The 23,279-nt window shown below is 37.5% G+C and overlaps 3 protein-coding genes across 3 annotated transcripts in view; 2 read left to right on the top strand and 1 right to left on the bottom strand.

The window, feature by feature from the left end:
• The window catches only part of LOC138181092 (aquaporin-11), a 38,299-nt gene extending 36,121 nt beyond the window's left edge, over positions 1 to 2,178 (top strand). The window contains exon 7 of the mRNA XM_069115648.1: positions 879 to 2,178. Within this exon, the coding sequence (XP_068971749.1) occupies positions 879 to 1,346 (468 nt within the window). The 3' untranslated portion in view covers positions 1,347 to 2,178. The remainder of the gene's footprint in view (positions 1 to 878) is intronic.
• A 536-nt stretch (positions 2,179 to 2,714) lies between these two features.
• On the bottom strand, positions 2,715 to 4,257 carry CPR18 (cuticular protein 18). Its single transcript, XM_069114796.1, has 2 exons — positions 3,997 to 4,257; positions 2,715 to 3,366 (listed from the first exon to the last, which is right to left on the bottom strand). Exons 1-2 carry the CDS (start codon positions 4,006 to 4,008, stop codon positions 2,980 to 2,982), a joined length of 399 nt encoding a protein of 132 aa, XP_068970897.1. The 5' UTR covers positions 4,009 to 4,257; the 3' UTR covers positions 2,715 to 2,979.
• A 7,477-nt stretch (positions 4,258 to 11,734) lies between these two features.
• On the top strand, positions 11,735 to 14,692 carry CPR21 (cuticular protein 21). The gene is made up of 2 exons (XM_069115324.1): positions 11,735 to 11,814; positions 12,610 to 14,692. Exons 1-2 carry the CDS (start codon positions 11,803 to 11,805, stop codon positions 12,994 to 12,996), a joined length of 399 nt encoding a protein of 132 aa, XP_068971425.1. The 5' UTR covers positions 11,735 to 11,802; the 3' UTR covers positions 12,997 to 14,692.
• The last annotated feature ends 8,587 nt before the right edge of the window (positions 14,693 to 23,279 follow it).

Consider the following 23,279-nt stretch of genomic DNA (forward strand, 5'->3'; position numbering starts at 1 on the left):
GTGTTTTTCAACTAACCGAACATTAATAAAATGATTTGATGAGCGTGCGACGAAGAAAGAGAATTTCAATCAACTTTGTGAATTGATGTCGAAGTGAAAGGAGAAGCATCTTGATGATAAACGGATTTAATGATTTGAATTTTGAAGAAACAAAGAATTTACTAATAATTGATATTATAATTGGTACAATAATTAATTAAAAAGTAATAATTCAATCGACCAAATTGTTTCTCTTCTATAAGTTTTAGAAGAAAAGCAGCATCGTTCTGAAAATTTATTTCAACCTCGTAATTTTGAATAGGCAAATCGCTTTAAACGTGGCAAAATAGCGTTTCTTTCGAGACAACGTCATTATCGTTGAGATCAGTCGATCTGAATCCTTTGCAGATATTTACTTGTTTGTTAAGTCTGCAGGATGTGTTCTTTTAACCGGATACTTTACGCCGGATATACCGATTGTATATATTATTGACCAACAGATTAATGCACGTTTCCATCTTTTTCCTTGCGATTGCTGGTTACCTTAGTGTGACGACGTTTAGGTCTTTTTCTTATTTCTTCCTTTCTAAACGAACCACGGAGCGTAGGATAACTAGCTCAAATAGACCTCGAGTTTGGCTATATACCCCATAGTGGTATAACATACATCCACATTAGCTTTATTTTCTAGACTTTTATAGACCTATAATTTGTTTTCCATACTAAGTTCCGACCTTTTGAATTTTTGCAATAATGTACGCCTTCTGTGTCAATTCGAAGTCCATATGTAGCGTCAAATATTTATCTTTCTTCGGTTAGGGTACTTTGGCATCGTTTAGTCTTACTTTTTACATTCGATTGTTTCCTAACATGTATCTTCATGTATCTTCATCTTTCAGGTTTTCCTTACGCTTATCGCAGTGGCTCACTGCCAGGAATATTTCCGGCAACCGGAAAAGATCGTCAGCGAAAACCGGAACCTTGGTGACAATCGTGGCCACTATTCGTTCACTTATGAGACCGAAGGCGGTATTGTACAAACAGAGACGGGAAGCCGAAAGTACGTCGGCACGCCGTCTGAAACTCAGCTGATTCAAGGATCCGTACAGTATAATGCTCCAGATGGTACTCCGATAGCAATTAGCTGGACCGCCGACGAATTTGGTACTCAAGTAGCAGGTACTCACGTGCCAACACCGCCACCAATACCGCCAGCCATACAGAGAGCTCTTGATTGGATCGCGAAACAACCCTCGACTCCGGAACCCGAGGAACTCGCCAAAGACTCGCCGAGTCAACAAAACGCCGTTCCAGCAGCCAACACTAATCGACTATATAAACCGTTAAGGACGAATCAACGAAACTGATCGATTGTGATACAAACGTTAGAATAGTTCACATGTTAGTTTTTATAATGTACAAAATAAACTTCGTATTTTCGTAGAAAATTCATTTGTCACGAATTAACTCGTTTCATCGACAATCGTTCATCTTCAATTCGCTTCCAAATATTTGTATTCAGGAACTTTGTTTAACCATCGACGTGTTACGGTCTCACGAATAAACGTAGGAAATTGTTAAATGAAAATTGTCTGTATGTTTTTTAAAAATCTATTGTCGATTTCTCTATGTATTCGTCTTTTTCTTCGTATGTTAATGATTTTCCTAATGGCGTTTGATCGTTCTACTTTCCTTGTCGAACGATGTTTATTAGCCCATAAACACGCTAATATACATATGTATATCGAGAAAAAATTCCGCTTCTTTATCCGTATTGCAAACACGCACAGAATTGAATGCTTGCACGCTCCACAGAAGGGCTTTTACGTATTACCTAGAAAATAATTTATCGACATAGAGCGCAAAGAGGCGATGGCTGCAGTTGAATAAGCATGTACAACTTTATACTTAAACTCACAACACGCGTTACATAACTTGGACGGAATTTGAGGGAATCGCTATTTCTGTGATGCTTAGTCGCGCATTTTTTGTAATTAAAAAGAGGGAATGTCGACAAAAGTTTAGATTTTAATTTTTATTTTTCTCACGAAACTTGCTTATCGATACGAATATTTCTTAAAAAGTTTATGATACTTCTACGAGCTTTCGATCTTGAAAATTTGCTGATATTATTTAATCGTAAATCAGTATTATGTTCCTTATATTGTAAGATTTATAAGGCTTATAAAATAATTTTAATATGAAAAATGTATCAGACTATTAATTAAACGAAATAATTTCATATAGAATTGGGAATTGTCATTTTAAGAAGATATTTTAGGTACTTGGTATTGCTCGTCTATGGTCTTTCTTGATGTGGTTTTGCTTGTGAAGTTATTTAAGGAAAGGAAAGGAAGATGAAAAGCGAAATCAGCTTTCAAAAATCAATTAATTAAATTCAAGCATCTTGAAAATATCGTTAGTGTCACGGAAAGGGAAAGTTACACGGAAGATTAATTACGTTCAATTGCTTCACTCGAAACATCTCTGATTTCTATTTCTTGGCTTTACTATTTCCTAAGAAATAACGGTGAATCAAAATAACGCCGAGAGGCAACGGACCAAATTAGAATTAAAATAACGCCAATTGTTACGTACTTTTAATAAATACTAATAAATAATAAACAAGGTATCTAAGCGATACTGTAAAATATTCTCTTGGATCGCTAAAACAACAAAGATAAAGGTATCAATGTACAATTTATTTACAGTAATCCTCCTTAACGTTCTCTTACAATCTCCTTATTTAAAATACAAAAAAACTGAATCGTAAGCAGTATGCATAAATACAAAGCTAACGTACGAATCGAGCCTGGAAACTCCGAATCCGAAAATTCGTAAACGAATTTCTACTCAAAATGCCACTAAAATGATCGAGAGTCGTGCCGAATAAAGAACAACGTTTCCATTTCGTACATCCTCGACTTTGGTTTAGATATAAACGTCGAGGAGCTTGAAGACCGATCTTCTTGTCGTATACGGATCCACGTTTGTCTCCTTTCATTGAGCACCGATATGCTCCTCCCGATGTGCGGCAATGTATTCGAGTGCTTTGAGAATGGCGGGTGGAATGGTCGGGATATGACTACCCTGGGGTTGGAATCCGTTCTCGTTAGCCACGTAGGACACTTGGATAATTTCACCGTTTGGCGCGGTGTAGCTGTAACTGCCTTGAGCCTCGCGAGACTCAGCCTGGGTGCCTGGGTAGTTAAGGTAGCCGATCTCCTGTGCCTGGATACCATTCGCCGTCTCGTAACTGTAACTGTAGCTTCCGTCTGGATTTGGGCCGTCCGCGCTCTGCCTCAGAATGGGAATCGGCGTGGTAGAAGAGTACACACCCAGAGGAACGGCGGTTGCCACGGAAGCGAAGGCGCATAACACGATCGTCTGAAACGTACGCATTTCCTTTAAATAATCCAATATTTTACTTATAAACAAGTTAGAGGCTAGGATTACAATGGTCTCGTGTTGCAAAGGAGCGTTTAGAGCAAAGCAGTGGGAACATAGATCGTGTTCGTTTCGTGTTCCTCGTTATCGAGGAAATTGATCGTAAATTCAATTGCTTGGTCTAAACGCGCAATCTACGATAGAAGATGACTAATTTCGAATAGAATATTCTAAATATAAACAGAGTAGAAAATTTGTAGAAATTCACAAAATGTATAGTCGTGTAACGAACGAACGATGATCTCAATTTTCTCCGTAACTGCTGAATTTGAATACGAAAAAGAGTAACAAAATGTATACTTTAGTATCCCACTTATAAAAGCAGTAACACTATGTCGGAGCAAGAAATTCTAGGAATAAGCGGTACTCTATATGCTTATTACTTCTCGGAAATTTTCATACGGATATTCTGAATATTCCCGGACATACCGGTCATCTCAGATCGTGTAATTACGCAATGGCACCGTACCACGCGTTATGATATAACATCGAATCTTAAAATTTCATATCTACCGACCACCCGTTAAAATGAAACCGAACACCATGCACCGGCACTGTTACTGAACTCACCAACTGGTTCATGATGATACCTCGGACTTTTTGTTTTTAGTCTCGAAAGCGAAATTCTGGTTCTTCCACAAGGAGGAAACTACACTGACTCGTAACATGGGGCACAGGATCCCTTTATATATCCATCAGCTGAACATTCGGTGAATTTCTGGCAAGCCGGTGCCTTATTTAATCCCCCTCCATCCCTTTCTCTCCCACTCTGTGAACAGGACACCTCCAAATTTTGCGGATGATCCAGACACGTGGCCCGAGGATGATAAAGCGGTTGGCTGATCTGAAAGTCGAAGTTGTAAGGTAAGCCTTGTATCTTTTGCATTTTCTGAATGCCCTGCCTAGGATATGCAGAATAGCCGATGACAAATAACTCGATATCTTTTTAGGAAGACACGTGTAATGCGATGACACGATATATTCTCAATGAAATTTTTATTCAAACGGAATTTCGTATCAGACGACGAGATTTCGTTAAAAGTGCTCAAAAAAAAAGTCATTGTTACGTATCATCGATCGATAAAGGTAAAATCAATTTGATCTCATAAATATTTCAGAATGCATCTTCGTTTATGACGAAATATATATAATCCTGCAGTGTAGATTTCGGCACATTTGCGTACTTGCGTAACGTTATATAACAGATCTACAAGCGCAGTATTTCGATATTTTAAGGCTGTGGGGCGAATTTGTAACACGCAGAACCTTTAATTCCGAAATTGGTCAAAGTAGACTGCAAAATTCGTGGTACTTGCAATGCATAAATTTCATGCCTCTTGATCGCCTGTACGTACAGTTACGGAAAAGAACATTGCTGTTTTCCGTAACATAAAGTTTATTACGTCTTCCAGTACAACGATCTTCATACTTCGATTTATGTAAATTTTATACTCTAAAGTTTTAACGAAATAAATGATAAATTATTCAGAATCTGAACTTTACTATTAATAAATGTGATTGCATTTATTTTCTATCAAAACTAACATTTCTTCGTTTTGATACGTTGCACTCTGTCAGTTGTCTCGGTAAGAATTTAAATTCGTGCGGATATTTCGACTATTCGTGCCGACAATTAGAAGAAAATTTTATTGTTGTTATTATAAAGCATTTCCTAGTCCCATGTTATAGAAAATTTCTCACTTCTTTACTGAAAAATTGACGATAGGATCAAATTTGATGGACGATACATTAACTGGTGAAATTCAAGCTCCGGTGAAACGGCATTTTATTTCAACGTAATAGGATAGTTAGGGATATTTGACGACTTTCTTATACCGAAGAAATAACCGTTTAAATCGCAAGTATCTTTTTACGAAATTTGTATGTAAAATGGTGTAACTTTATTTCTCGACGAATGAATAGGTATATTATATCAACCTACGTATATCGTTTATCAAATGATCGGTTTAAGTGCATTTATGCAAATCGTATACGGCGGTATCGGTAGCATAATTATTCTACGATTATCGTAATTATTCGCATGCTACTGGAAGCAAGTAACAAGAGAATGATGATACGTTAAACGGTTGAACATCTTATATTGTAAGTATGATCGATGAAATTAACGTCAACAACGTTTACAACGTAAATTTATATGTACGTGTGAAAACGCGATGAACTTGTTATCTCTTAATTCGTTAAAAATTGTACGTAGCGATCACGATACACCGGCATATGTAAACAATTCTTGTATTCATCGATGTTTCGAAATGCGATTCAAATTGCGATTTCTTGTAAAACTTAACGATTAAGGGGAACCTAATGAATCGATGAATCTCTGCGGAACGATCGTTACAACGTTATTTTTAGTTATATTTCTCTGCTGCAGCTAAAAATTTGATAGTTTTAAATCATTCGATCCACGCTGTGTTGGAATAATAATTAAGTGGCGCGTAATTAAGCGATTCCATCTTAGCAGAGACGCAACATCTTTCACTAACAACAACATTTCTCAATCCAAATATATCTTTGGATCTTCGTGGAAATATATGCGAGTTACTTGACGACTTAAATGATTAATTAAAATTTTTAATAAATTCAAATTATAGATCTTGTCACGCGATTCAATTTGAGCCTATAAGATTCCAAATATTTCAAGATACCATCGTATCGCCAAACGGTTGTATTAAAACATCGTTCGCTCGTCGCGCTCAGTTATCAATTATCCCGATTAATAACAGCAGTGAACAGTACAACGTGGTGAAAGTAATTTCACTTGTTATGTATTTAACAAACGTACAATTACGAGAAGGAGAAAGAACGAAGAACGAAAAACGAAGAAACAAATATGACAGGATGAATTATACGAGATAAATTACAAAATTATTAAAACAGCCAGTTATATGCGTGTCCCGGTACACGTTGCTCGATTACTAATAAATACGCTTATCGTCGTCGAGACAATTTACGAGGCACGATAATTAAAACGCCTTCGGTCCTCCCTGCTCACGCTTTGATTCTTTCCGGCTTTACGTGCTCCAAGTAGGTCCCGCTTGGCTTGCACGCAATGAAAGACGAAGAAGACATCGTAATTCGTATCGAGGAGCTCATCTCGCTAACCTAAATACTACACGATATTCTTACTTTCACAAGGTGAATGAGCCGAACTCCCTTTAGTTGGTTCAACGAAAGTTACATAGCCAACGATTAAGGAGCCGCATACGACGAGTTATGATAATTTATCACCTCCATTCCGTGGATCTTCGTCCAACGAGATCTCCGCCTTTATTACGACTTAACGACCATGAGAAATTGTCTTTCTCGATTCTCTTATCAATTTTCAGCCGTACGCTTAACTCCGAAAATGTACGTGATATAACCGGCACCCAGAATCATCGTCCTTTCTTCCAATTGTACTTGTACAATGTAGATACAAAAATTATAGCTGCGCCCGTGCAACAAGAAATTGAACTGTTTTACGAAGAAAGAAATAATTCAGATTGTCGAGATACGTGTTCGTGGGATATTCCGTCGTGCCAAGAAAGATAATCTTGAGATTGAAATAATGTTTTGTCGATGCTAATCAAATTTGGTCTGATAAATTCTGATGTAAAATTTATGTATGATTGCCAGATTATGTCAGCTTCAAGGATAGCGAAACGGATAGTACGTATGCATCACGAATATACGTAAAAAACGGGCAAAGTTCAAATATACGACTCGAATTTTGGTATTTTGCATTTTCTACCGCAATAAAAACGGTGCTTTACCGTTGTATCAATATCGGTCTTGCATACTTGCAGTCAATTAAAAAAACCAACAAAAGATAGTAATTTATAGTAAAGATAGTAGTAGTATAGATAGTAAAAAGTATCTGTGACTATGTTATATCGGCAATATATAAAATTATCCGATTTTATATAAAAGTGTGTGTCGGTAAAAAAAAAATTCTAACAAACATTCGTTCTTTACAGGGATGGTCATACATATATCTCTATCGACTTATTTGTAATTGTTGTTACGATTAAAATTTGTCTAAAAATTCTTAAAATCTGTTTCAAAGGTGTTCGAAAGAGTTTCGAATCTTTATTGCATCTTAATAGAACGATTTGATGGTACATTTATTTGTCATTTTTTTAAGTTCAGTGATAATTATTTAACGCGTCAAGTCGCGTATATAGGTGAAATTATAGGCCGTGCAGGTTTTACCTCGAAGAGAGTCAGGGTCGTAGGTGGAATTCTCACGAAGGTTTCTCGTTAAGTGGTTTATAACATGTTGGGGGATGACAGGAATATGAATTGGGATCCATTCACTTTTTCCTTAAAAGCTAGGTTCTGGCAACTTCGTTCTCGTATCAAGGTAATTTATAGCATGCTTATTATCGTTACCACGATAATACGAAAACGAAGAATATTTAAAAGCCTTAGGAATCATCAGTATCGGGATAAGATTTGACAGAAACGAATTTCTTGTTTTTTCTTTTTTTTTTTTTCGAAATAATAACGGTAATAAACCAAGTGCTTTACGAATCGTTAATTAAAATCCTAGGAAAAAGCAGAAGCTGAATATTAAGATGTCAGATTTAAAACGTTCATGTTCTCATCGAGCAAGCTGGTTTTCCCTATTTGGAATTTTTGTAGATGTTACAGAATCGTTTTGACTGTTTTATGATGAAAGGAATAAGCTATTTTAATAACTGAATATCATTACAAAAATAGTTGAGAATTTAGATAATTATCACTAAGATTAACTCTTTTCTTTCCGATTGACTTCTTTTAATAATTGTATCGAAAGAATCAGCTGGAATTGCATGTTCGATAAATAATATTTAAATAATGATTACTAATACAAATAATAAAAAGATATTAATACAACTCTTCGACTTCTAATAATAGAACTTATACGTAAGTATTATTAAGGGAAAATATACTCGAGAGATAATTATTAATAATGAGACGGCTGTATTGAAATAGAATACAGATTTCTAATATAATAAACAAACAAACAAAAACACATTTAAATGGATTAAAATTAACAAAAATTAATGAAAAAGCACAAGTTTCGATTAAATTAACAAGCTTCAGTTTCTTCTAATCCTAAAAATATCGAAGCCCTTCTTTTCTCTAACGGAAGCTAAAAATATCTAAAATTTTTGAAGAAATCGTTGGCTTAATTTCCCCTCGACCCCTTTGTTACTTGCAACCAGATTTAACTTTCTATCTTACCGACGGTAAAACGAAGATTGGCGAATAATCATACGCAGAAACTGGTAGATGACTCAAAAGCATATTTCCCAGTGTCCGCTTCCACCGTTCACCGCGTCTCTTGAGACGAAGAAGCGAAGCGTATTGATTACCGATCAAGTAAAAATCAGCGAAGATAGCTTGTAAATTTTATGCAACATTCGCGATCGAATCTTTGATATAGAAATAGAAAAAAGAAAAGAGCGAATCATAGATCTTCGTAAACATGGCGAAATAGATAAAAAGACGATTTCACGTCGTATACTAAGTTCATTATCAACCAAATCGCCTCGCAGGATCAAATTCCAAATTTCGAATGACCAAACATAGGAGGCTGACCTATTACCAAATTTTTGTTAAACCTTCGTTTTCGCGTAACCTTAGAAAAAGAAATCCGATAGCCGTGGGTTATAAGGACATCTCGGCGTTCACATCTGTTGCGCGCGATCCTTTGCCTCTCTCCTATCCTTTTCTCCGCGCGAAGATTTATTGCCGAATTACAGAACCATAAGACGACGTGCATTTGTACGGCATGTAGGCGTAACACGAAAGAGAAATGAAGTTTCGCTGTTTAACGGCGAAATTTGAAGAGCAAACAATTTAACCATGTCACTGTGCGTTTGACGAGTAGTTGCGAGAGAAGCGGAATTCACGCTTTCGTTTAGGTTCGTTGGATCGCGAACAGAGATCAGAATCTGCAGATAAGCGAGAATTCTTAATGGAAGTTAAATTTCTCATTTCGATCATCTAGCTTCTGATTTTGAGATACCGTCTGCGACAAAACGTATCTCGACGCGTGTAACTGTTCAAGGCAACTGTTCACGAAGAAGAAGAAGAAGAAGAAGAAGAAAGAAAGAGTATTACATAGTGGTTAAGAAACGCGGGAAATACGCGATAGCGGAATAATAATGAAATAAAAATTTGATTTTGAGATAACGTGTCTATAAATTTTAGACTCGATAATATTATGCTAGCCTTTTTACTGTTCTGCTAGTTTTTACATATAGGATTTAATTAAAAATAAACGCAACAGTTCTAGGAAAGAAGTATAAATATAATGTATTAGTGCGTAATTATGAGAAACAGCGCTTGCCACGTGTGATGTACAAACGGATCAGGAGACATTTTTTATTATCCTGCGAATGGTTTCTTGTTAAATATATGATTATACAACTATATAAGGTACACATATAGTGTAACGAAGGTAACGTATAAAATTGATGAAGAAGTAAGGTTATACATACCTTAACAATTTATAAAGATAGCATCGAGATGTCATTGGATTTCATGTTTGCAATCACAATTTCGTGATTCATTTCGTCAACGAATAAACTTACTAAACGGAGATGGGTTATTGGAAACGTGGTATAGATGACTGAAAAGCGTTAAATAAAACAGAGTATAAAGAACAGAAAATAGAGATAACAAAACAAATTGTAGAAACACGCGAAAAATTGATAACAGTTTGAGAGAAAAAAGGGCAACGTAACACTGCATGCCTTGATAAGTAAATACCGTTATGTCGGTGTGTATGCAGTTGGTCAGAGAGACGTCGGAGATACTTCCTAAATAAGAAAGAATTTAACAGTGATCCCCTTGCCGCGATGAAGATAGATTAACTTATATATTCGGTTCACGTGGTCTGGCCAAGGCTCCAGAGATTTGTTACACGGCTGAATTTATAATCAACGCGAAATACGAAAATTCGCACAAAGAGATCACCGGGTCAATGGAAGCATCGAAAATGTATTCCATATTTGGAAAGCCTTTTACGGATTCGCCTTACGTGCAAACCTCAAAAAGCATTTAAAAATATGACACGCGATCCAATCGTCATTTCTTATTCTTTTAATCCATGACGAATTTTGGAAATGTGCATTTCTCGTTAAAACTTACAAAAGACCGTCATTAGAACGCGTGAAATAAAGTTAAAATAGCTTTATTAGAAAGAATAGTGAATTTATTAACTGTCGTTGATATCGATGATTATAGATACCATCGATGAAATAACATAAATTAAGGGATTTATGATTTTGTGAATAAAGTCTTACGAACTACTATAATAATAAATTAATATTCGAATTTAGAGCTCATTTAAACATAACGACTTTGACACCTTTATTATTTAATGGAATAGCAACGAATAAGTATCTTATTATGAAATTTATGGGCATAATACGCTTCGATTAAGCTCAAAGAACATTCCGAATTCAATTTTATTCGTGTTAATCCAGTTTGAGTGCTTTTACGCGAAACGTAAAAATGTTCGAACTTTTCCTTAAGAATAGGAATTTTATAGCAGATCAAACCAATCAATTTTACAACTGTACGCACGATCGAACATTTTCAACTTTTAGACAAACTCTCAACAGTAATTCTTATAGAATTTCCAAAAATTCTCCAGAATTTTTCACGTACTTTCTACGTTACAATGAAACGCGACGCGCTATTTAAGGTATTATATAATACAAATTTAGGAAAAACATAAACCGAAGCGTTACAACTACGCTTTAATCGTTCCGATACCTGCGATAATATTAACGATCAGATTATTAAACTTCGCTCTTACTCTACATTCCGCACGAATCGTACGAACACGTATCAACCCCTTCGATAATATACATCCCTTTTCTTGCCCGCGTTAACTGCTCTTGCGTCGATCAGACGCGATCGTGCTTTCGAAGTAACGTTGCAACAATATCACATAAATTTGATATTCTTCTAATTTGTAAAATACTTGCAAGAAAGTTTAAAACCTTTTTTTTTATTTTCTTTTAAGTTAACCATCTATATTATACTCACGTAATACAGTGGTTGGAAACTTTCTTCAACCGCGAGTTCTCAAGCCGACGCAAACGTAAGTATTTTTTCCAGGAAGGCTCATGAACATGTCGCAGGGACACGGTGTTATGCGTTGAGGAGACATCGCGCGTCTGTACTGTGGTCAGCACTCTGGTCGCCCCCCTATGCAGACTCCTGTCTGAAAATTTCGTAATATTTGCCGGTGTCTAAGCCTCGGCCAGAAATCTATCAATGAGAGAGAGGTCCTCGCACCTTGCAAGGTTTCGGCAGGGCTATATAAACGCGTCCATTAGACTAGCTCTTTACAACCAGAAAACAACTCCGATCAACATGAACGCTTTGGTGAGTTCCACACGATATTCAGATGCATGGGCCACCCAGGCTGTCGCGGAGATCGTGTTATCGTTTTACAAATTTTATTACTTTCATATCGAACATTTTGCAAAGATTTTTCTTATCGTATATTATTCGACTCGTGAACTTGAACGATCAGTTAAAATTTCGAGGTAAATTTCTTGTAAATAATTCGTTGCTTTCTGATCGGCTTTCTTATTCCGGTGTCCTATATCCTTTTTTTTTTTATATACGGCAGAATACCTTTTTCATAATATCTTTACAGTTTGTAGTTCTTCCTTATTATCGTTTCATCGTTTTACGGTCGTTTCCTTCAAATTATTATATCTTTTAAACGTCATAAACTGTATAACGTTATGTCACTGACCAAACGTTCCGCGTACTCGACAACTCTTTTCCTTGAAATTGCAATCGTATTTTCACCGAGGAATCAGGAGAAGAGTATTCACAATTAAATATAATCTATGCAGAAATTTAACCTCGCAATTCTACAAATCGCTTGTTATCTGTTACTTATTATAATTGCCTATTGATTTTATAATCTGCAAGCTTATCGTTCATATATCGTCGCAATTTATAAAATCAAGTTCGCTCTCTGCATATAACGGATTTACTTTATCGTTACAAAGTTCGCGATTAACCAACTGCGATGCACGCACGAAGGTTTTATTTCTACCGAATTTATTCGCAAATTCTTAAAATTTATTTCACAAAGTCATCGACTAATCAATCTCGGACAACCACCACGCGCAATAAAATTGCAATAAAAAATCTGTTTTCCAGTCTTGCGCTGTTCTCGTCATCGTCGCGGTTTCCGCGTTCGCCGCGCCAGTGGACAATAACACACCGGTTTCGATCCTGGCGTACACCGCCGATGGACCCAACCCAGACGGCTCGTATGCCTTCAACTACGAGACTGGAAATGGCATCAAGGTAGAGGAACACGGTCAACTGAAACAAGTTAACGACACGAATTCGGTGATCGTCGTTCAAGGATCCTACAGTTATTCGGATGCTGACGGGGCTCCTGTTGCCTTGAGCTACATCGCCGACGAGAATGGCTTCCAGCCACAGGGTGAACACCTTCCAACCCCTCCTCCGATCCCAGCTGGAATTCTGAAAGCCCTGGAATACATCGCCGCACACCCCGAACAAGACAATGCACGCTGATCGCTCGTTACGCGGATCGTACAGTAGAGATAGGACATAATTGACGCGACGATACGAGTCAAGTGCAAAAGTTTTACTACTCGTCACGATGCAGTGTATTTTTATAGACTCGTTTCACCTACTTTCTCCATTTTCGTCATCGAATCTTCGCCCGGCGTTATAACGATCGTAATCGGTAGCCGTGTAACAACTATAACGCAAAGTCACTTGACATTTATGTTTTAAGACGATACAGCGATGCTGTACGACTTATCGTTACTAGCATCGATATACAACGTAATATCTGTGTACAATATGTCGGTCTCAATTGTATCGTGGAATAAATGTTTAGACGTTTAAGCTGATCTTACGAGATTCGTGATTCTTGATCATTCTCATTCTCTTATTCGTTTATCGTTGTTTCCTCATATCTCGCTGCCAGTCGGTTTTTTACGAAGAAACACACGTCGAACAATTTTTAATACACCGAGAAAATTAGTCTTACCGTTTATGTACGTACGTCAAATTTTGTAACATACGTGTATAACGCGTGGCTTCTGTATCATAGAACAATACCGCATAATTGCATAATCGGGTGATAAATTACCCTCGCGTTTAGACGCGTGGATTTGATTATTCATGCGGATTAGTCGGATCTTTCTTCGAGGAACTGATTAACGCTTCTTACGTCACATATAAACGTCGTTGGTAAACAAAGCTGCAGATTTAGATAATAATCACCGAAGCAAATATTAAAATAGTTATCTAAATTATTAGGAAGAATATGATGGAAATTAATCGGCAATTCGCGAAGTTAGAAGTTCATAGATTTGACCGAAGACACAATTCGTTTGCCTCACCGACGAGTTCAAATAAATGCAGTTCTATCGTATCGATTATCGAAACTAATTAAGTTTACATAGGGTGTGGTGATCGAGCAAACGCGAGTTGACGAATCGATGTGGTTGCAGGGGTACGATGATCGAATAGCGTAAACAGAATGATCGGCGAATACGCAGAGCGAATGCAACGGAGCATTCGTGATAATTGAATTTTATTGCACGACCGAGTTTCGCATAATAATCGGATTTATAATCGACAAAAAGAATCTCGTTCTTGCGGTTCTGTCGAATGGAAAATTATTTTCAAAATTGTTCGATTATCGATTATTACTTTCCAAAAATTACAATCGGGATGCGTTTTACGTGCCGAGCTCCATTTCCGAAACAGTTGTCCGCGCGTTCGTCTTAATTACGAACGAACGACGAGCGAGGAACAAAAATGAAGGAAACCAGGGATCCAAGCAAGAGATATACGACTGCTATGTCCTACGGACGTGTTCGGCGTACGAGACTGATGACGTCATTAACCACTGACCGACATCGGTTCAGAGTTGTCACACATTACGCATAAAACGACAGTGATGCATAGCTGCACAGGGAAAAAGGCGAGTTCCACGAAAGTCGCGCGTGTTTCACGTGACGCGCGTTATTCGTTGGAATTATAATTAATACGGTCACGGTTGGACTCGACCTGTACGACACGATGTGAAAAAGAGGATGGAAATAACGTACGGATTAAAATTCTTTTCGGGGATCGTTTCCGACGATGGTTTTGCCAATATGTGGATCAGCGTATCACGATAGTTTGTATCGATATATTTAAGTAATACACAGGGCGGTTGGTAACTGGTGGTACAAGCGGAAAGGGGGTGATTCTACGCGAAAAAAGAAGTCGAAAATATAGAATAAAAACTTTTCGTTTGAGGCTTTGTTTTCGAGAAAATCGACTTTGAATTTCCGCTCGGTACGCGTGCACTTTATCACGTTTCGTTATAACGGATCTCACTGTAGATCGTTGTCTCGATGGAAAAATTAAAAAAGAAGAAAAAAAAATTTTTATTCTACATTTTCGACTTCTTTTTTCGCGTAGAATCAGCCCCTTTCCGCTTGTACCACCAGTTACCAACCACCCTGTATAATGTATATAATAAGAATATAATATAATATAATATAAATGCATTATGTATATATTATATCTATTATATATATCTTTACATATATATATATATATATATATATATATATATATATATATATACATCAGTTATCTTATCGTTTGCATAAAGTGCATAATAGTATTTAGTAATCTGCATAATATTACCCTAATATTAACTGCTCAGTCGGGCGAAAGGGTACAACACTTCTTTCTTCGGACATCGAAGTAGTGAGAAAAATAAAGAACCAAGAAATATTCCGATTATCGACATCTGCGGTATAACAGAAATTGGCGCAATTGTCCGCCAGTGAATGTTGATTTTGGCAGCTAATTCAATTTTAGATATTAATAATAAACAATGGTTTATTGAATTGATATTTAATAAACAATAAAAGACCAGCGTTAATATACATTATAGGGAAAATCTCATTTGCCTTTAAATTTTTTATTATTTCCTATGTGTTTTATGTTATTTATGTATGTTTTCAAGGAATTGAAGATTTCCGAAAGAATTCCGTATCGTTTTAGACGGTATACAGAATCGTAATTTATAACGATATAAGCAGTAAAGTGTACTAATCTGAAGTAACTAAGCCGTCTAGGATTTAAAAAGCGAACGTTCGTAATCGAAACGAGTAAGAATGAATTGATTAAATTTGTTCGCTACGTGCCTTTTCGTATATTTGTTTTTCTGAAAGAAAAATTTGTACAGTGTGTTTCGCGTTTATCGACCTAGGAAAATTAGCTTGGAATCAGCGAGAAGAACTAACGAACTTCTATCGTGTGATGTTATGCGAATTATTTGCTCGACGACGAACAAATGAAGTTCTGTCGTAGTTATAAAGGAACTACGTAGTGTAGCCCTCCTCTGGACACTTCGTGTAAGAAACAACTAATTAAGCGAACAATATTTGAACGAGAAACCAGTCTTCGTAACTACTCGGACGATGTCCTTGGAATTAATGTATTAGTTATTTTCCATATTTAACGTATCGTCGATTAAGCCGATTAAATCGTCAATCTGTTAACTGCGGTTAGCTACTGCATGGTATTCGTGGAATTAATCGTTGAGCGTGGTACGAGATTATTCCTGCGGATGATTCTTCTGCTTGCGATAAACGTTTTACGACGCTCATAAGAGAAAGATGAGAGGAGAGACAGAGAGAGAGAGAGATGTTTATTAAAATTTTGTCGACAGAGAGAAACGCGGTAAATCGATCTACTGAAAATGAAGTTAACGAAATATAATTTTCTTTATAACGACAATGAATAAACGAACGTTTTGCTTGCATTGTATTCTGTGTCTCAAAGTCGGCAGTAAGATGTTCCTTTCTTGTGGTAAGTAATTTTAATATCGATATTAATTTTAAGCAAAATTATGACAAAAGTACGGAAGCCTGCGTTTGGACCGAAGAATTAGTCGTCTCAACTGGGCTGGTGAATCCGCGACACAGCTAAATGTCGGTAAAAATATATAAACGGCGGTAAGAGAGTTTTGCGAAAGGTGAACGCATAATTCACCCTTCGATTAGCAATCGCAGTCGCGCAATCCATTTATCAAGAACTAGCCGTGCTCCCTCGATCCGCATGTTCTTCGTAGAAATGCACGTTCGAAGCTTCAGCCGAATTTACACCGCGTCGCTTTCATCCCCGATGAAAACAAGGATGAAAGCAGCGTCCATTCGTCCTGTTCCTCGAAAGCGAAACAGCGTAAATTCGGCTTTATGGAGTTGCGGGTTACGAGTATCTTTGCACGAATCTCCAGTCGTCGGGAACACGCTGAACGCGGAACAGTGGAGAACTGGAAATATCTAATCGGCGCGGCGATCATGCCGCATCCTCTTCGTGGCTAGGGGTCGCGTCATTGCACGGACAGAATAGTCCCAAAGGTCGTGCAACAAGCTGGATGGCCAGATTTCGCAACCGCAACTAGACCGGCAAATCTAATTGCTCGTATCGAACGAGCTCTTCGATCGTAGCAAAGACACATAGCAACGGAGAAAGTCTTCTATTTATCGTCTGCATGCCCGAGATGCGACCCGTTCTTCGCTTCCTTGTCACGACACCCGCGGAATTCCACTGACAAGAAAACGTCGCAAGAATAGCGTCGTGAATATCGGTCGAACGACTTACGTCGAATTTTTCTACTCTGATCATGATGGCGTGACTGCGTATTGTTTTGAGGCTTACGTAAATATCGTGATATAAGCGTAAATACACGAGTTAATTCTATGCGTCAGGAAATATGGTAGAGTAATAGAAATTAACATGGAATAGAATCGATCGATTACATGGATCAGGGTAATTAAGTTTGTCTTGGGTTCGAGCCCACAGATTACGTAAAAAGGAGTATCGTTCGCGCGATTAACGATGCTCGTACAACTGTGAGCATTGTTATCGCAACCGACACGCGATAAAAACTTATTCAGCGAATCGTTTCTTAAATATTATCTGTTCGTTGAAATCAGTCGTATGGAGGGAAAAACCGAAATTTCTTTGACAATCTCGAGTTATAAATCTCGATGGCTTATGAGCCTGAGGTAGATGTACAAGACGAAACCCGATAGACTTTACGACTTCATCTACGAAGTGATTAAAATTTAGAAAAAAAAAAAAAAAAACGAAAACGACAGAAATAGTATGAAAAAGAGAGAATATAAAGAGAAAGATATTTCTGATTTCTCCTCAAATAAATTATTGGGTTTCGATATAAAAGAAGATAAGGATATAGTAAAGGAAGAACGAGTAAGAAGGAATAATGAAAGATCTTTTCAACTGCTTATTAAGGGAATTGTTAGGTTTCGATTATAAAGAAGGAAACAATACACGAGAAAGGAAGAGAGGTAGAGAACGAAGGAGCAAAGAAAGCCATCTCCCGCTCCCTCAAATTTTCCTACACGCGCAAACACATTTGAAATATAACGACACAGTGGCTCGTGGCTCGTCCATCGTATTATGTAACGGGAGATGAGTGGAAAATCATTGTCATGTTATGCAACAAAGTAAATAACGCGACACTTTAAAGATACGAAACCTTTAAGCGAACTCCTGCTAGCTGCTCGTCATGCCTTCAAGCTGAATAACTCTCAGCCAAAGACGACGACGAAGGGTAGCTGAAATTTCAGAGTAATTTTATGCGAGAGCAGAATTTTCGGATTTATGCGCTTAAATGCGGAACACGTACTAAAGCTGATAGCGCATACGTGTTCCGTCCGGATAAGAACATATTAAGTAAAATACACATACTCCGGTATACTAGCCAGCGGTGGCCCGAAACATTATTTTAATGGTAGAAATAACATTTAGAAACAACTTGTTACGAACGCGTTGCGCTTCCTGTTCCCTTTGTTCCAGCCATAATGAACGTGTACCCTGAAATATCTGTTTCCCTAACAGCGTTAATGTTCTAATACATCTATTATGATATATTTGAAAATATGAAGCGCATGTTTGAGAATAAGAGCTAGGTATTTTTTTAAATTTCAAAAACTACAAGTTAAAACGAACGGGAATTTTGCGTATCTTCATTTTCGAGAACCGAAATATTTCTAGTCATTGAACTATCCTCTGTTCATGTACATTGCCTTTTTATAATTAGTAGGTAGATAATTCCTGTTGTTTCTAGATCTTAAACTTCTTGCACCTTTCAAAGCATGGCTCGTTAAAACGAGAGATACGAAATGAATCGTATTTCCCCCCGTAATCTTTGACTAATTATAGCGAAAATAAACAGTCGCGCGAGTTAGCAGTATCGGATTATATAAAGCAGTTTTAATTAATAAAACGTTGTTAATATACTCTACTCAAGAGTCGTTAATTATCGACTGTGTGACATCTTTTCGTAGACGTTTCCTCCATAATGCTTAGTTAAGAGAATCCGCGAGATTTTCTCGATTATGGCGTTCCAGAGTCGCGAACATGGCTTCGCGATTTAATTCACGCGAAAGAGACGCTTTAAATCGACCGATAAAATAAAATGTTGCATCAGGAATTTCTAAAGGAGATGATCGATAGCAACTTCGCGCGAGTATGTCGAGCCTCGGGGAATCGAAGACGGTAATGAGCGCGCAACGCAAATAAATCGTAAAACTGACGAAGAAGTTATGGTAGAAGACGACCTTGACATATAAGCGTATACCGCGAGCATTCTAAGAGAGCGCCTAGCCGCAGGCTAGAAGACGTAACCCGTGCCAAAATCAATTTCACTTTCATCCATGGTGCAGGTAGTGCGATGTACGCACGTGTATCTTTGTATACTTTGCCTCGAGGACGATTCTCATAAAAAATCCTGTTGGGAAAGTCGTCGATCGACCTGTGTTTGCTCTCGTGGGCCTAGGCTCCGCGAGAAAGTGATTCGATCGATCGTTACATGGCAATCGTCGATCCAGCGCTTCGTAATTCAGCAGTTGACGATGCTTGAAATTGAAGAATCGACTGGGCCGCCTTTCGACCGTATTTTTCTAACTTCAACGAGCCTCTGTGTACATGACCGATATAGACATTTCCTCCTATCGTTCCACCGTTCTGAGAGCATTCTTTCTTTCTTTATCTTTCCTGAAACCTCGATCATTTGACACTTTAAAAAATGTTAGAATTTAGAATAAAAGATGGAGATAAATTTTGTTCTTAGGTGTTGTAACTTATGTATACAGTTTCGATATTACACCTACGAAATAGTTTAGGGTACATTTGAACATTAGTGAAGTAATCGACGATGAATCAGACGTCAAATTGAAAGTGTCGAAGTTCCTTTCTAAGTTCTTAAAACACTTGTTTCTCGTTTACTTTTCTATGTATTAATGTACTATGTACTATAATATTCTATGTACTAATCATAACGTGTATTCTACGTACTATGATTTAGTGGGGTAATTGCTTGAAACGTACGAAACTGAATAAATCAATTAATAATTTTTTCAAAATTATAATCTCAAGAATTGGTATCTCCTTCTATTGGAATTCTATTTCGTTGAATAAGCAAAAGTGTAATGTAGAAAGAATGTAATTTGCGTAAAATATTCCATTTTCTAGCTACTCTATCTGCAAGTATTTATGAATGTAAATTGCTAATTTATGTATAAGTACCATAATCTATCTGAAACGTAAAATTACATTTTTATCTTAAGTGGATACGCTTTTACGCTACCTTTTGGTATTTCATATGCGAAAAGTATAAAAGCATAAAAGTTAAGAAAAAGTATACAGGTTGGTCCGAGTAAATTGTCGTCAAATTACATTTCTTTTAAAAAGTTCACGCTCCGTTACAAAGGAAGACCTGCTAACTCATGAGAATAAGTACAACGAGTGCCAAAGAGATTGTTGTCAAGGGTTCGATCGCACGACTCCAAGAGTCTGAAACTACCGCGCAGACTGCTTTCGAAAGTTCGCAAAGGAAGAACAGCGAGGAAATTTAAAATATCAGATGGCAAGGTAATGCATTTCCAACGGCCTTATAAGTACGATACGCGGCACGGTTGTTGCAATAGAGGTTTTATATTTACAGAAAGGTTACACGCGGATGCACTTACGAGCCCTGCGCATTCCGAAGAATGCGTACTTGAATGAAAACCCCACGCGAATGTAGACGGATAGAACGAGAGGGGGAGTGGGATGAACGTTGAAACGGAGATGGAGATACCGGCTTGGCGAACACTGTACGTGACACGAAAAAGGATGAAAGGAGAACAAGACACAGAGAAAGAAGCAAGGAGATGAATTAAAATATGTATGAGCGCATAAGGTGAAATTTATAAATGTTGATGAGAGGGAGAGAGGGGGGGAGAAGGAAGATGGAATAACTGAAGATTATGAATCAGAATGCGAAAGAATGTGAAAGAGAGAAAGGGAGAGGGAGAAAGTCAGAGTGTATCAGCGGGATCGAACAAGCGAGTCAATGAAAGCAACGAACGATCGAAAAGAATCATCGACTTTATTGCTGGTCTGTCATACGATTACCTTTTTTCGGAGAGTCGAACGACTTGGTCCAACGAACATCGGAGTTTCTATGTTCCGTAAATATGGTCGGCTCTTGACTCTCGGGCAGTTCTCGTATTCATCGTTGACATTTTAACGATGATCAATGCCTTCGTTTATTTCCTCCGAGGAATTTTTTAAGCCAGGCAGTCGCCTAAAGTAAGAAAAAGGTTCAAATTGTTCGACCATCTGCTTCGTAACGTCAGGAATTTGTTTTTTTTTTTCATCGAAGAGGACTATCATAAATCGTCGTTATCGTCCATAGATCGAATCACTTTACTTCCCTCTATTACAAAATACAAATATCGATTCGATTCTTATCTTCGCGTATTTACCGTGGAGATGCTTTCCGCCATAGAAACGCAATTTTGCTTTGCAAGAAAGGACATCGTAAGAAACATCGTAATAGGATAAGGAGCTAACAGATCTGTCTACCGAGCTATAGCACTTTATAATAGTGACAAATAACACTCGTTATTGTTTTTAAACTCAGTTTTGTCATTCGCTTAATCGATCGCTTCAGGCCGTAGAACGTTATTAATCGGGTTTGTACCAAAGTGTAAGCAAGATGCCGTGACGCAAGTACATTTGATTACTCTATACATGTTGGTTATTCCCTCGGAAGACAAGATAATGCTCGAGCTATTGCATCACTAAACTATTATATGTTTAAGTGTATACGTATAACCTTTCGCTCTACCGTTGACTCTTAAATTTTAATCTCGCATTTAGTAAATATTTTGCGTAATATTGCTGAACGAGGCAGGATATAAAAAGAACGTTGAAAGAGAACGGCATACTAATGAATAATGGAAAGTGAAAATAAGTGTATGGTAGGAAACGAAAACAATGTGTGTAAATATCGTTGGTTCGCTAGGAAGATAACTTGTTTACAAAATCGAACAGATCCTTATTAAAGATTTCCAAGGTAGCGATCGGTTCTCGCAAATTCTCGATGAGTCAGTTATTTCGAAACGAATTTTGACAAGGGACAGAGAAAAAAAAAACAAGATAAAAATGAGGGAACGCGAAAGCCTTCGCCGCAGCGAAATAACGAGAGACTACCGAGCATGTTTAATCACCAATTAAAAAAAAAGAATCGCAGCGCTTCGTTAGGGAAACGAAAATTCACGATTCCTTCGCATCGATGGGTTTCGTGTCGTTCAGTCTGTGGCTGTTGCTTGCGTGGGCTGGCATTCAAAGCGGTATAATTTACAAACCGTGAATTCAGCTCCCCGAAGTCCGGGTATTAATCTCGAGGAAGAAGTTATTCCGCGAACGAGTCACGGACGCGGTGTACCGAATACAGAATAGTTTGCCACGATGCTTTTTGCTCGGAAATTATAGTGGTATAATTTTCGATGCTCCCTTTGTTATTCCTCAACGTTTCATAATACGTATCGTGTGAAAGCAGCAATTGATTTTCAATTTCATCGAGGTGTTTTATCGTCATAAAGTGGAAATCTAGCTACTTTTGTAATTTATGTATCCGCTACCCGCCACTTTATCGCGTCTCCCACATCTGTGTTGTTCGATATCCGCGAATATAAGATCGAACGATTAAGATTGTAGTATCAATTCACCGTATTCATCGTACAGCAAACGTTCCGTGTAAAGTTATTTTTACATCGATGCGTTGTTACAAGCAGACCTGCTTGTTAGAAAGTTTCTTAACTTCATACGAGAAAAAGTAAGCTACGGAAAGTAAATTTTCGTAACGAAGTAAGAATGTAGAAGAACGCAGATGTAGAGGCGACTCGGTTCAACCCCTCGAGCGACGCTCCGGTCAATACAACGATATATTCTCGAAAGATGGTACCTAGTCCGCTACTTTCACGAGTGATATTTATGCACGTATCTTTTGTTTGCACTGGCCATATTACGTAACCCAGCTAATTAAAACTTCAAACATATCCTGACAGACTTTCCCCTATATTTGCCACGCTACTATCTGGTATCTGGTGAACCGGTGACTGTTTGTTTTGCATCTTAACGTGTCAATCGGTACATCATAGGCGTACAGCTTTCGTTGTTTGTTTTGTTTAGAGTGTCACACCGAAAGACTACGAAGTACGAAGATTATAATACTTTACGATTATAAATTACAATAAATCGTAAAGAAAAGTATTTTTGTTTCTCTAGCATATAAATTCCACTTTACCTCCAATTACATTACTGTACATAGAAGTTCTCTGGCTACAACAGAGCAGCCGTAATTTGTAGTATTTTTTGTGTTGCTATATCTATTTTGTACTTGAAGTTTTTCCCCAAACAACCACATGTAAACCTTAGGGATTAAGTTTTACGAAACTTTCATAGAAACGGAACAAAAT

Source organism: Bombus flavifrons, chromosome 6 (assembly GCF_040668555.2).
Source record: "Bombus flavifrons isolate JBK064 chromosome 6, iyBomFlav1_principal, whole genome shotgun sequence".
NCBI lineage: Eukaryota > Metazoa > Arthropoda > Insecta > Hymenoptera > Apidae > Bombus > Bombus flavifrons.